The sequence below is a fragment of the Pongo pygmaeus genome, chromosome 1, assembly GCF_028885625.2.
Source record: "Pongo pygmaeus isolate AG05252 chromosome 1, NHGRI_mPonPyg2-v2.0_pri, whole genome shotgun sequence".
NCBI lineage: Eukaryota > Metazoa > Chordata > Mammalia > Primates > Hominidae > Pongo > Pongo pygmaeus.
Genome location: NC_072373.2, coordinates 95,336,718 through 95,351,401, shown reverse-complemented (window position 1 = coordinate 95,351,401; position 14,684 = coordinate 95,336,718). Strand labels below are relative to the sequence as shown.

General features: G+C 53.7%; 1 protein-coding gene across 2 annotated transcripts; it reads right to left on the bottom strand.

The window, feature by feature from the left end:
- Positions 1-2: 2 nt before the first annotated feature.
- DCST2 (DC-STAMP domain containing 2) lies at positions 3-14,673 on the bottom strand. Of its 2 annotated transcripts, XM_054459923.2 has the most exons (16): positions 14,525-14,662; positions 14,326-14,368; positions 13,986-14,156; positions 13,560-13,661; positions 12,788-12,985; positions 12,382-12,447; positions 11,655-11,868; positions 11,321-11,478; positions 10,473-10,637; positions 7,887-8,054; positions 7,641-7,741; positions 5,795-5,925; positions 5,327-5,454; positions 4,859-4,952; positions 4,612-4,752; positions 3-237 (listed from the first exon to the last, which is right to left on the bottom strand). In XM_054459923.2, exons 1-16 carry the CDS (start codon positions 14,591-14,593, stop codon positions 21-23), a joined length of 2,166 nt encoding a protein of 721 aa, XP_054315898.1. In that variant the 5' UTR covers positions 14,594-14,662; the 3' UTR covers positions 3-20. The 2 variants fall into 2 exon arrangements, with proteins under 2 accessions (XP_054315898.1, XP_054315892.1); XM_054459917.2 differs by having other exon boundaries at positions 14,326-14,673.
- Between the last annotated feature and the right edge of the window lie 11 nt (positions 14,674-14,684).

Sequence of the window (14,684 nt, the reverse complement as noted above, 5' to 3'; positions counted from 1 at the left end):
CATTTGTGTCCACTTTTGGTTTATTTGGGGGGTGGGTGGGAAGGATCAGGAAGAGAGGGAGGTGAGAGAGGGACTGAGGGTTCTGAAGCTGGAGTGGGGGCTGCTTTGGGGGCGGAGGATGTCTCAGGTGGTCTGTGGGGCTTAGGGCTGGTGAGAATGCTGACAGGCTGATGGGCTTCAGGTAAGGGCTGCTGCCCATGCTTCCTCTGCTGAGGCCCCTTCTCCTCATCCAGGTCACTAGTGAGGAGAGGAAGGAGGTGGCCGGATCACCCACCTTCTGTCTTCACAGGTGCATCCCTGCCCCCTGCCCTGCCCCATCTGTTCAGATCCAGCTCCTGTTCTTTCTGAGCAACTCCTGCTCTCTCAGGCCCACGAGGCGTACCAGCCAATGGCTGTAGGTATTTTCTGATTTTAGGCTGATGCTGAGGGGGGGGCAGTGACTTGCCTGAGGCCACATGGCTAGGAAGGGCAGAACCACTAGTGACCTCAGTGGTCACACCTGCTCAAGGCTCAAGCTGTCCCCTCTGCTGACCCAGCTTATCCTTTCACTGGGCCCTCTAGAACCTCTGAAAAGAAAGCTTTGCTTCCCCTTCAACCTCTTGACTCATCATGACCTCCACCGCCCCATTCACACTGGAATGTGCCCACTGGACAGTTTTCTTTGCAGTCATCCCAAGAGGAGGCAGCTTAACCTTCTCAAACCCAGCTGGCCCATAGTGTTTTTTCGCAAAGCCCCTGGCTGCCATGACAGCTGTACCACCAGCGCTGTGGCTGTCTCCTCAGGCCTGCCAGACACCTGCCACATCTGTTTAAGATGCCGGCTCTGGACTCCTGCTGTTTGTATGGTCCTGCAACCTCCTCGTTAGAGGACCCATCCAATTCTCTGGCCTCTCAATCCCTAACCTCCTTGGTCCTATTGACTGTCATCTCTGTTCCCGTTCAGACGTCTTCCTCAGCCTTGGCCTTTCACTGGATTCATTCCAGAGTTCTTCCCTGGCCACGGCCCCCTCTCTGAGCCCCTCCTGTTCAGCCAGCTCTCCCTCCTGGCCACTGCCCCTGCTCTAACACGTCATCAAGACAGAGACCCTGGGCTGCTCCCAGGGGCCTCAGCCCCTCCTCTTCCCCAGTCATCTCAGACACTCTTACCAAAGACACCTCAATTCTCACTCCATCTTGTCCTCCTGACCTGCCCAGAAAAAGCCCTCCACCTGTGAATCCTATTCATGGCTACCACATTTGCCAGAGAAAATCACATAACCAAGCGCACTGGAGCAGTCATTATAAGTTACGGCTTCCAGCGTCATCTGGGCCTTTGACGCTACCTGGAAATCCCTTAACCTCCCTAGTCGGCTTCTTTGCACACTTGCCATGGCAGGTCTTTCAACCTCTACCACCCACTCCTTGAAACCTTTATTCCACTCCCAGCCGCCTGCTCTGCTCTCTCAGCAGGTGCTCTTGCCTCCTACTCCCCAAAAAGAAGCGAGGCCACCAGGCTGGAGTGGGCTCAGCTGCTCAGGGGAACCTATACTCTCCCCCTCTGCCTCTGCCAGCCTGCTCCTTTCTCAGGCAGGCCACCTGGTCCACCTGGCCCTGGAGCCCAAACCTCCCTCCCCAACACGCTTTTACACTGCCTAAATGCTCAAATCTTCCTGTCCTTAGATCTAGAAAACCCTTTTAGTGCTGAATCCCCTTCAAGCTACTTTCTTGCTCTGTGAAGCTGACTCTGTCTTTCTCTTCACCATCAAGCTTACATTTTTTTCAAACTACAGCACTCATTAGATTAAAAGCATTATCAAACTCCTGGCAACAGTGATGCAGGAGCCACATACCATATTTCTGAGTCCTTTTATTATTTATTTATTCATTTATTTATTTTGAGATGGAGTCTTGCTCTGTCGCCCAGGCTGGAGTGCAGTGGCACGATCTCGGCTCACTGCAACTTCCACCTCCTGCGTTCAAGTGATTCTCCTGCCTCAGCCTCCCAAGTAGCTGGGATTGCAGGTGCCTGCCACCATGCCTAGTTTTTTGTATTTTTAGTAGAGACAAGGTTTTACCATGTTGGCCAGGCTGGTCTCAAACTCCTGACCTCAAGTGATCTGCCCGCCTCAGCCTCCCAAAGTGCTAGGATTACAGGCGTGAGCCACCACACCCAGCCTTTCTGAGTCTTCTTTACCTGACACCCCTCAACCCATCATGACAGATCCAGTTTTGGTCTTCCCAATGCCATGAAAAATATTCCCACAAGCCACTCCAGTGATTTCTTAACTGCCTGTCACCTGTCTTCACATGATCCTACTTGATTTCTTTTTTTTTTTTTAATCTTCTAATTTTTTGAGACTGGGTCTTGTACTATTGCCCAGGCTGGAGTGCAGTGGTGCAATCTTGGCTCACTGCAGTCTCAGCCTCCCTGGCTCAAGTGATCCCTCCCACCTTAGCCTCCTGAGTAGCTGGGACTAAAGATGCACGCCACCATGCCCAGCTAATTTTTGTATTATTACCTATTTATTTATTGAGACCAATCCTCCCGCTGTCACCCAGGCTAAAATGCAGTGGCACAATCTTAGCTCCCTGCAACCTCCGCCTCCCAGGTTCAATCAATTCTCCTGCCTCAGCCTCCTGAGTAGCTGGGACTAACAGGTGCATGCCACCACTCCTGGCTAATTTTTGTATTTTTAGTAGAGACGGGGTTTCACTATGTTAGCCAGGCTGGTCTCAAACTCCTGACCTTAAGTGATCCTCCCGCCTCAGCCTCCCAAAATGCTGGGATTACAGGCGTGAGCCACCATGCCGTGGCAAGTTTTTGTATTTTTAGTAGAGATGGGGTTTTGCCATGTTGCCCAGGATGGTCTCGAACTCCTGGACTCAAGTGATCTGCCCACCTCGGCCTCCCAAGTTGCTGAAATTACAGGTGTGAGCCACTGTGCCCATCTCCCTACTTGATTTCATATGTTTGGCTCTCCTGCTTTCTTGAGCCTCTCCCCTCCCTGTCCCCTCCCACTCTCCTGCCATGCCCTCTGCCAGGAAGATCTAGCTCATCCTCTCTTACAGTCTCTAACTTAACAACTCCCCAAAAATATACCTCCAGCCCGGAGCCCTGCCCTTTTCTAAGTGCCCCCCTGGGCATCTCCAGCTGGATGCCCTACAGACACCTCAAAGATCTCAAACTGGGCCAGTCGTCTTTCCCCAGAACCTGTTTATCTTCCTGCCCAGGCCCAAGCATAGAAATCCCAGTCACGCTCAGCACTTCAGTCCTGAGGCCATCACGAACTTCTCCTAGACTAAGACAAGCTCCTCTCTGACCTCCCTGCTCCTGCCCAACCTCCACTCTGCCTTCTTTGCTTATGGTCTTTTTTTTTTTTTTTTTTTTTTTTTTTGGAGACCGAGTCTCGCTCTATCATCCAGGCTGGGCTGGAGTGCAGTGGTGTGATCTTGGCTCACTGCAATCTCTGCCTCCTGGGTTCAAGCAATTCTCCTGCCTTAGCCTCCCGAGTAGCTGGGACTACAGGCATGCACCACCAAACCCAGCTAATTTTTGTATTTTTAGTAGAGATGGGGTTTTGCCATGTTGGCCAGGCTGGTCTTGAACTCCTGACCACAGGTGATCCACCCACCTCGGCCACCTCTAGGATTACAGGCATGAGCCACCGTGCCCGGCCCGCTTATGGTCTTAAAAGACAAATATGAGCATATCACTTTCCAACCTAAGCTTTTCAAATGACAAGTTAAGGTTCTTGCCCATCTCTTCCCACCTTGATTTCCAACCTTATCTCCCAGCATTCTCTGAGGTCTCTACCCAGCCACACCCATCCCTTGGGCTCGACCCTTCTGAATGCCTCACATTCTCCAAACCCACACAGGCCTCCCCTTGGAATGCTTTCCTCTACTTCTCAGCCTAACAAACCACCAAGTTGCCCCCAAAATCCAGCCCATGGCCAGGCACCATGGCTCACAACTATAATCCTGTAATCCCAGCACTTTGGAAGGCCAAGGAGAGAGGATGGTTTGAGCTCAGGAGTTTGAGACCAGCCTGGGCAACATAGTGAGACCCCCGTCTCTACAAAATAATAATAATAATAAAATAATAATAATAAGCCAGGTGTGGTGGTGTTCCTGACATCCCAGCTACCCAGGAGACTGAGGTGGGAGGATCACTTGAGCCCAGGAGGTCGAGGTTGCAGGGAACTGGGATTGTGCCACTGCATTCCAGCCTGGGTGACAGAGTGAGACCCTGTCTCAAACAAAACTAAACAAAACAAAACAAAAATCCAGCTCATTTATCACCTCTTCTATGAAGCCTTCATTAATATGCCCCTTTTCCCAAATTGGCTGTTGTGTCCTCTGTGCTGTCCAGAGTGTACTTCACTCCTTTATCAGGGTGCTGTCCACCCTGTTATCTATTCGATGTCACTCTCCCCAAGGGCATGGTGAGCTCCTCCAGGGCCATGGTGCTGACACAGAGCAGTCGCTTGGCAAACCTCAGTTACTTCCCCTCCCCTCACGTCTGTCTCAAGCCCTGGCAAAGGTCCAGACACCCAGGAAGGCCTTTGTAAATGGAACAGAACATGCTCAGGCCTCACAATTCCCAGGTGCCAACTCCTGCTTCCTGCTCACCTGGACTCGGAAGTGGACTCCATTGAGAGGCTCCTGCCGAGCACTTCTTGGAGCTGTTGCTGCAGTAACCATGCCTGCTCAGGGTCCTTCCTTTGAGCTGCAGCCAGCCATAGCTGAGGGCCCTCCTCATCGCTGGAGTCCCTGGAGAAGACTCTCATCTCAGTGGCCTGCAGACATCCTGGGAGAAGGGTGGCTACTTCCACTGCCCCTACAGACTCCAGCCACCCCATGTCACTGAAAGACTCACAGCTCCACGTCCAGGTCCCCCTGGTAGGAGAGGGGAGACGCACACACGGAGCAGGTATTGTCCAGGAGACGGAAGCAAGTGAGGCAGTAGAGAGCTGGTGGAGGCCATGGGGAATGGAGGTGAACCCGTGCTCACCCACCCACCCTCTGTGCTTCCTGGTTGCCAGCCCCTGCCTCCCCTCTCACAGCCCTGGAGGAACCATCCTTGTCAAGGGGTGCACACTAGGGAACTGCTGCAATGCCACTTGCATGTAAATCCCATTCATAAATACCCGGGAGAATAAAGGCAAGCATGGAGAAAATGAGCTACCTGAGGGTTCTGTGTAAATGAGAACGTGCAAAGTAATGAAGGGAGGGGCACAAAAGATGAGGTACAAGAGAAGTCCATCAAGGAAGGACCACAGTGGATTGTCATATGCAAATGGGGTAAGTCTGAGCAGGGAGAGGCACACGCCCCAGGGGGTCTCACCTTGGCAGCCCGGGGTACTGCAGGACACAATGTTCTCCATGTCTCCCTCATCCTGGGGCTGCCCACAGCCCAGGCAGTAGGCCTGATGTAGCCAAAAGTGGCTGACAAATGGACCTAGGCAGGGGCACCTGAGAAAAGGATCACAGACACTAAGCAGGCCAGCCCAGCCAGCTTAAGCCTCCCCACTCCAGCACCAACCTCCAAATGGCAGGGATGACTTCCTGACTTCCTGCAGTACATCCTCCATTCCTCTGATTTCAGCAGCAACTTCTCCATGGCCCTGCCTTCCTTCCTCCCTTCACTCCTCACCCCTAAGAATTCCCACCTTTCACAGCGTTAAGGGTATGCAATGGGCATTCTCTTCAACCAAATCTCTTGACACTTAGATAGCACAGAAATCCATTCCAACTCCTGGCTCTTTTTCTATCCCCTCTTGCCCCACCCCTATAGAAAAGACAGTGGCCTCACCGACTGGCCAGCACTAGGAAGGCACTTCTGTGGCCCTGGTCAGCTGCCCGCCGCCTCACTGATCGGTGCAAGGCAGCCAACAGATTGGTTCGGCGGCTCAGAAGTATGTTGTACAGGTAGGAGATCCTCTCCTGGTATGGGGAGATCAGGGATGGGGTCCCACTTGACCCTGTTTTCTCTGCCTGGAATGCCCTCTGCACCCATCTCCACTCCCTACCTTTTCCTTCTATCCAACTCCTATGAATCCCTCTAGGTTTGGCTCAAATGCCCCTTCCTCTGGGAAGTCTTCTGGACTTGCCCAGGTGGAGTTACCACTCCTCTGGGTTTCCATAACACTTTTATTCATTCCTAAATAAAAGTGCTTTTTAAATTACAATGTCTTGTTAAAAGCTTGTCTGGCCAGGTGTGGTGGTTCATGCCTGTAATCCCAGCACTTTGGGAGGCCGAGGCGGGCGGATCACCTGAGGTCGGGAGTTCAAGACCAGCCTGACCAACATGGGGAAATGCCGTCTCTACTAAAAATACAAAATTAACTGGGGTGGTGGCGCATGCCTGAAATCCCAGCTACTTGGGAGGCTGAGGCAGGAGAATCGTTTGAACCCGGGAGGCGGAGGTTGCGGTGAGCCAAGATTGCATCATTGCACTCTAGCCTAGGCAACAAGAGCGAAACTCTATCTCAAAAAAAAAAAAAAGAAAAAGAAAAAGAAAAAGAAAAGAAAAGAAAGCTTGTCTGGCCTGCCTCGAGTCTGTGAGCTCCAGACTGTGTCCGGTTCATCTTGGCATCCTTGGAGACCAGCAAAGAGATAGGGGAATACAGTACATGCTCAGTAAATGATTAGTAAATGAGTAAACCGATGGTGAGGGTTTTTTGTTTGTTTTGTTTTGTTTTGTTTTTTTGAGATGGAGTCTTGCTCTATCGCCAGGCTGGAGTGCAGTTGCGCAATCTTGGCTCACTGCAACCTCCACCTTCCGGGTTCAAGCGATTCTCCTCCCTCAGCCTCCCGAATAGCTGGGACTACAGGTACGCGCCACCACGCCCGGCTAATTTTTGTATTTTTAGTAGAGATGGAGTTTCACCATGTTGGCCAGGATGGGCTCAATCTCTTGACCTTGTGACCTGCCCGCCTCGGCCTCCTAAAGTGCTGGGATTTCAGGCACGAGCCACCAAACCCAGCCCCAATGGTGAGTTTTTAATTACACCTCAACATGCCAACACTGCCCCCACCCCACCACCATTTTTTTTGTTTTGTTTTGTTTTGTTTTGTTTTGAGACAGGGTCTCACTCCATTACCAGGCTGGAGTGCAGTGGTGCAATCATAGCTCACTACAGCCTTGAATTCCTCGGCTCAAGTGATCCTCCCTAGTAGCTGGGACTACAGGCACACACCACCATGCCTAGCGTTTTTTTTTTTTCTTTCTTTCTTTTTTTTTTAATAGAGACAGAGGCTCACTTTGTTGCTGAAAGGCTCTATAACTCCTTGCCTCAAGCAGTCCGCCTGCCTCAGCCTTCCAAAGTGCTGGGATTACAGGTGTGAGCCATGCTGCCTGCTCCACTCTCCAACTCTCCCCGATCCCTCATCCCCCACCCCCCCAACACCCCTGTGATTTTAACAAAACTTTGGATATAAATGCTGTCTCAGGAAGCCCCACCCCAGAGGCACCATTTCTCCCAGCCCCATCTTGGGTCCAGAGGCTTGCAGTCCAGGTCATTTGCTTTGGAGTTCAACCAGAGGAGAGAGGGCTGGGGCTGCTGAAGGAAGTCAGCTCCCAAAGCCAAAAAAGCCAGCCACTAGCTAAGCCCCCTGGGGAGGGGGCAGGGACTAGCTCCCAGCCCTGGACCCCTCACCTGCTCCCGGGATGGATAGTAGGAGGCACAGATGACTCGCCGCAGCCGGCTGACATAGCTGCCAAACAGGGTGATGAAGAAGCATAGGCCATACATGACGCCTAGGAGCACAGCAGCCACAGTCAGCCTCACCAGCAGGCACAAGTGCCAGCCCACCCCTGGCGCCCCCCACACCCTCAGCAGTCTGCACCCCTCATTTCCCACATGGTGTCCACGCCCCCAGGGACCTCAGGGTGTGGTTGATACCAATGACTATGTAGCCAGTGCTGTCAGGCTCCGAGGGACGAAGGAGACAACGCCGGGACAAAATACTGATGTTGCCTTGCTGCAGGACATCAAATGCTGACACCAGGTCACGATAAATATTCCCAGCATAGCCAGTACCTTCCACGGTTATAGACACCAACACAGGACCTGGCACAAAGACACTGTGTGAGTGACACTCATGGCAGTTGCTATGCAGAAAAGCCCACACCTTCTGGAATGAGGAAAGTGGAGCAGCGCAGGTCATAGGATGACTCAGACCCTCGGCTGGGGGCCTCTGATGCCTCAGGCACCCTCATGGTGCCCTGGGGCCTGACCTCAGTTCTGGCTCCTAGGACTGGCCCCATGGTCCAGCTGGGTGGTACTGGTGTCTGGTCTTCCTATCCAAGCCACCATATCTAAGATGACCTTAATGGTCAGTGAGTCCACCCCCCTGGCCTCCATGACCACCCAGAAGCATTTATTTTTTTTTTTAATTTATTTTTTGAGACAGGGTTTCACTTTGTCACCCAGGCTGGAGTGCAGTGGTGCAATCTTGGCTCACTGCAGCCTCAACCTCCCAGGTTTGAGTGATTCTCCTGCCTCAGCCTTCCAAGTAGCTGGGACTATAGGCACGTGCCACCACACCCGGCTATTTTTTTTTTTTTTTTATAAAGAGATAGGGTTTCACCATGCTGGCCAGGCTGGTCTCGAACTCCTGAGCTCAAGCAATCCACCTGCCTTAGCCTCCCAAAGTGCTAGGATTACAGGTATGAGCCACCGAGTAAGGCCCCCAGAAACATTTATTGGCTGAGCACTGACTGTATAGCAGACACTTAACCAAGTGCTTTATTGTTTGTTTTGGGGTTTTGGTTTTTGTTTTTTAGGAGTTTTTTACTTATTCTTTTTTTTTTTTTTTTTTTTTTTGTTTGAGACAGGGTATCACTCTGTCACCCAGGCTGGAGTGCAGTGGTGTGATCTCGGCTCACTGCAGCCTCTGCTTCCTGGGTTCAAGTGATTCTCGAGCCTCAGCCTCCCAAGTAGCTGGGATTATAGGCGCCTACCACCACGCCTGGCTCATTTTTTTGTATTTTTAGTAGAGACAAGGTTTCACCACGTTGGCCATGCTGGTCTTGAACTCCTGACCTTAGGCGATCCGTCTGCCTCAGCCTCCCAAAGTGCTAGGATTACAGGCGTGAGCCACCGCACCTGGCTCACATTCTCAATTAATGGCTTACCAGGCACTCGACACACATAATTTATTTTATTTTATTTTATATTTATTATTATTATTTTGGACAGAGTTTCACTCTTGTTGCCCAGGCTGGAGTGCAGTGGCAGGATCTCGGCTCACTGCAACCTCTGCCTCCCAGGTTCAAGCAATTCTCCTGCCTCAGCCTCCCAAGTAGCTGGGATTACAGGCACCTGCCACGCCGCCTGGCTAATTTTTTGTATTTTTAGTTGAGATGGGATTTCACTATGTTGGCCAGGCTGGTCTCAAACTCCTGACTTCAGGTGATCTACCCGCCTCATCCTCCTAAAATGCTAGGATTACAGGCATGAGCCACCCACCTGGCCCAACACACATAATCTAATTTACTCCTTACAGTGACCCAGAGAGGTTGCTACCATTATTATTCCACTATTCAGATGAGGAAACTGGGCCAGGACAGTGGCTCACGCCTGTAATCCCAACACTTTGGGAGGCTGAGGTGGGTGGATCACCTGAGGTCAGGAGTTCGAGACCAGCCTGAGCAATATGGTTAAACCCCGTCTCAACTAAAAATACAACTGGACATGGTGGCATGTGCCTGTAGTCCCAGCTACTTGGGAGGCTGAGACAGGAGAATTGCTTGAACCCGGGAGACAGAGGTTGTAGTGAGCCAAGATTGCACCACTGCACTCCAGCCTGGGTGACAGAGTGAGACTCCATCTCAAAAAAAAAAAAAAAAAAAAGGCCAAGCATGGTGGCTCACACCCGTAATCCCAGCACTTTGGGAGGCTAAGGCGGGCAGATCATGAGGTCAAGAGATCAACACCATCCTGGCCAACATGGTGAAACCCCGTCTCAACTAAAAATACAAAAATAAGCTGGGCATGGTGGCATGCGCCTGTAGTCCCAGCTACTCAGGAGGCTGAGGCAGGAGAATCACTTAAACCTGGGAGGCGGAGGCAGTGAGCTGAGATGGTGCCACTGCACTCCAGCGTGGTGACAGAATGAGATTCTGTCTCGAAAAAAAAAAAGAGGAAACTGAAGCTGAAGAGGTTAAGCAACTTGCTGAAGGTCACCGCCTAATAAAGGACAGAGCTGGGATTTGAACCCTGGCCAGTCTGACTCTAGAGCTTGCATTTTTAACTACTCTGTATGTTATAATCTTGACCTAGACACAGGTGTTACTAGGCAGAGCATAGAGTTGAAAGAGTGGCACACTTGGGGGCTGCTGAGTAACAGTGACATGGGGACATTCAGGCAGTCATCAGGACGGAGGATGGGAAGAGGAGAAGGCTTGGGAGCAGGCGCGGAGATCAGGAGCAGGCCGAGGGGGCTGCAGTGGGTGAGTGGGAGGAGGCTGTCATGTAGGCACTCACTGCGGGCCACAATCTCCCCCTGCAGCTGGTGCCGGGCCAGGTCAAGCACCCAGAAGACAGCATAGTCTAGGAAGACTAGGAACAGCACGAGGAGGAGGTGTCGGATAAGGTTGAAGGTCTCCAGAATGTAAAAAAACTTCTCCCATTGGGACAAGAAGATGGAGCCTGAGCAGGAGTGGGATGGTCAGGAGGATGCTCCCCAGTTCTCCCGTCCACCAGACCCCAGTTCTTGGAGAGGCCTCCTGCCCCTGATCAGGCGTGGGCCTGTCTGCTCATCGGGAATACGGAAAAGAAAAGAAGCTGTGAGGACTCTGGCAAGGATGGAAATCTCTTCAGGGGAGGGGGCTCTGTGGCTAGAAGGGAGGGGCCTGCCTAGCATCTCCACCTGGCCCTGTGGCCCATTCCAGTCTAAGGAGCCCTCCATCCTAGGGCATCCCTCATCCCCTTACCTGCCTCCCCACCTCACAGGCAGTCCTCCCCCTCCATATTAGCACTTCCTGCCCACCCCGGGGAAGCCCTCCCAACTTGACTTCCCTCGCTCTGTGTCCATCCCCTGCTGTCCTGATGTCCAGGGTGCTCCCAGAAGCACCATCTGCCCCTCTTGTCTCTGGCTACTTTCTCCAAGGGTGTCTATGTTCCCCTTTCAGACTGTGGGCTCCCCAAGGACCGGGCAGTGTCTTCCCTCAGCCTGAAAGTTCCTTAAGCTCTGGGTTGTGTCTCCTCCCTCTAGCCCCTGCCCCAAGCCCATCCTGAGCCCTGCCTGTGCAGGGGCTTAGGGGCAGGGCAGCGGGGTGGGGGGAAGCCCTGGCCTCCCTGACTTGGGCTCTCCCTGTCCTCAGGGCCCTCACCCGGTGGGATGTAGCGCCTGGCCTCGTGAGCACTGAGCGGTAGCACTGTGGGCAGCCCTGCCGTGGAGCGCACAGCCTCCATGCGCAGGAATCGGCTGGTGATGTAGATATTGTCATAATGGTCCCAGTTCAGGTAACAATACCGGTAAAATAGGGCTCTGGGAAGGGGAGGTGGAGCACATCTGAGGCCCCTTAGGACCCCGAGCCAGACCCCACAGGGCATCCGCGCTTCAGCCCCACAACTTCAACCTCCCTGGATGCTGGGGTGGGGAGAAATGAGCTGCTCCCTGCAGCCCTGGCCCTGCACCCCCGACGCTGCCCGGCAGCCCCTCACTGGAGGTAGAGAAGCACAAGCAGCAGAGGCGTGGTGAAGCCCATCAGAGCCAGGGCCTCTCGGACACGGTGCAGCTTCATGCTGACAGCCTCATGGAGGTCCATGGCTACCTGGGACAGGCTCCGAGAGGCATTGAGATCCACAGAGAAGTGGTGGGTGGCTGTCATGTTGAACTCAAACTCCTGACGCACCCGGTTGAGCAACTGAATCACGGCTGGGGCCAGCAGGTTCAGGGGAGACGTGGGCAAGGAGAGTTAGGAGAGGGTGGAGCTGCCCCTGGGGAGGGGACTGGCACAGCCCAGGGGGCACAGCTTACAGACCAGCTGGGAACCCCCCAGTGCTTGGGTCAAGGTGGACTGAGGAGGGGACAAAACCTCCACATATCTGTGCCATCGCCACCACATGCTCAGCACCCAGCATGACACAGGGCATGCAACAGATGCCCCTAATGAATGATCTTGATAACCTGAGTGTGGACAGGAGGCCCTGGTTCTGTTCCCAGCTCCTGCTCTCAGGGCAGGCTGTGGTGAGGCACTGGCCCTTCGCTGGACCCCAGTTTCCTGATCTGTACAGCATGGATATGGGCCTGGGTGATCACTTGAGCCCCTTTCTTTCTCTTACATTCTCCTTTATGGGCTGGGAGCACTGGGGGCTGGCCATGGCCACACTGGGATGACGGAGGGAGATCACTAGGGAACACCATGTGTGGCAGGAGGGGGTCACTCACGGGTGCCGATGGTCTGGCGCAAGAAGGGTTGAATGTACTTAGGGATGACGCAGAACACCTGGACCACTGACGGGCGGAGTCGGCTGAGTGTCGGAAGGAGGGGCACAGCCAGGCCTGCCCTCCTACCTCTGGAGACCTCTTCTCACAGGGCCTCTTTTCGATTTTCCTATTGGCCTCCACATTTGCTCAAAATCTTGTAGCACCTCCCTGTCGCCCCTCTCTCCCAACACCAGTCCCTCCCTACTGCCCACCCCCACCCCCAATACTGGTCCCACCAAGCTTATTGGTTCCTCTCTGTTGCCCCCTAATCATCCTCCTGGGCCTGCCCTGCCAACTGACCCCCACATTCCCACCCCGCCCCACCCCACATCGGCTTCTCCCCGCTGGCGGGCCCTGGTTTTCTCACGGCTGGCAAGTCCACAGAGCGCCAGTTTGAAGGGCATGAGCACGTAACACAGGTGGTAGGCTTGTGGTATGACCATCATGCAGCTGTCCTTGGCATCATCAAAAACCCGTGCACACTTCAGGTAAGGGTTGCCCAGTTCTGAGTTGCACACATCGCCGATGTGCAGGAGCCACTGCCATACATTCCGGAGAGCCCTGGCTGGGGACAGCTGCAGGGTTGGCACCCAGGGCTGGAATCCTACAGCCTCTTCTCAGGGGTTTGGGGAACAATACCACAGTACCCAGGGCTGGAGAGGCCTGTGGTCAGGGACCTAGCTGTGCTGTGTCCAGTGAACACTAGCCAGCACCCAGAAGGGGCCCGAAAAGCCCTGGACAGGGATACAGGTGAGGAGACTGAATTTCTTTGTTTTTTTTGTTTGTTTGTTTTGTTTTGTTTTGTTTGGAGATGGAGTTTCGCTCTTGTTGCCCAGGCTAGAGTGCAGTGGAGGGATCTCGGTTCATTGCAACCTCCACCTCCTGGGTTCAAGCGATTCTCCTGCCTCAGCCTCCTGAGTAGCTGGGACTACAGGTGCGTGCCACCACGCCCAGCTAACTTTTTGTATTTTTAGTAGAGACGGGGTTTCACCATGTTAGCCAGGATGGTCTTGATCTCCTGACCTCCTGATCCACTGCCTCGGCCTCCCAAAGTGCTGGGATTACAGGTGTGAGCCACCGCACTTGGCCAAGACTGGGTGCATTTTGAGTCCCCGGGGTAGACATGCTAATGTGCTTACCTATGTGTTTCACACCATCCATGATTGACCGAAAGAACTTGCGGACCCGGTCAGCCACTTCTTTGGTCTTCTGGGCGATAGCTTTAATCTTGTTCAGGGCACCTGATGGGTGAGGGACAGAAGCACTTTGGAGTCTTCTCCTCTAGGGGCTGGTTCTCACCATTGCCCCTTAAGCAGGGAGTGGAGAGGAGGCCACCATTCCAGAGGCGGGAAGCCTAGATTCTGGGGCCTGGGAGATAGTTAATTTGGAAGTGGAGGAGGCCAGAGAGCAAGGAGAGAGGGTTTAGCTGTGCCCAGAGTCTCTTCCAGGCCCAGATGCTCTGCGATTAGCACCAGCAGAGAAGGAGGCCAAAGGACTGTAGAACATGCAGGATGAGGGGGGCGAGAGGGGTCCGTGGGAGACAGTGGTAGAGGTGGGGGACTTACTGACAAGAGGTTGCTTGGCCCTCTGTAGCACTTCGGCGGTCTGGTTCAGGGCCAGCTCTGCCCCACAGGCTACAGCCTCGCTGGCCCGGGTGAAGTTGCGTAGAGTGTTGGCACAAGGCCCTTGAAGCACCAACCCAAAAGCAGCCACCAACAGTAGTGTCCGGCCCTGCCCTGGGGGCGACAGCTCTGTTAGAACCAAGACCCCAGCCCCAAACATGGCAGCAAGTCCCTTACATAAGCCTTCAGAATATTTCCCTTAACCCCTGACTCTCCTCCAGCATCTCTCCTGCCCCAGCACCAGCCCCAGGATCTGCCCCCTAGCCCTGGGTGCCAAGCTCACTGGAGAAGGCCTGAGGCAGCAGCAGGAGGACAGTGGCTCGGACCTGGCGAGAGAATCCCATGCCCAGGCTAAGGAAGGCAGCCAAAGTGAGGGTGCCCACCAGGCAGCCCCAGGGGCTGTGGCCTTCCACCAGTAGCTCCAGAAGCCCGTAGGCCGTGGCTAAAGACAAGCCCAGGGTAAAGCCTCCCACGCTGCGAACCACAGCTCTCGCCATGCTAGGCTCCTCTCCCCCCAAGGGGTGCACAACATCCTTCATGACTTTGGGCATGGCTGCTGAGACCAAATGTCTGCCTGTCTCCAGGAGATACCGGCTGACTTCTGTGCTCCTGGAATTTCTCACCGTATTCTAAGGTTCCAAA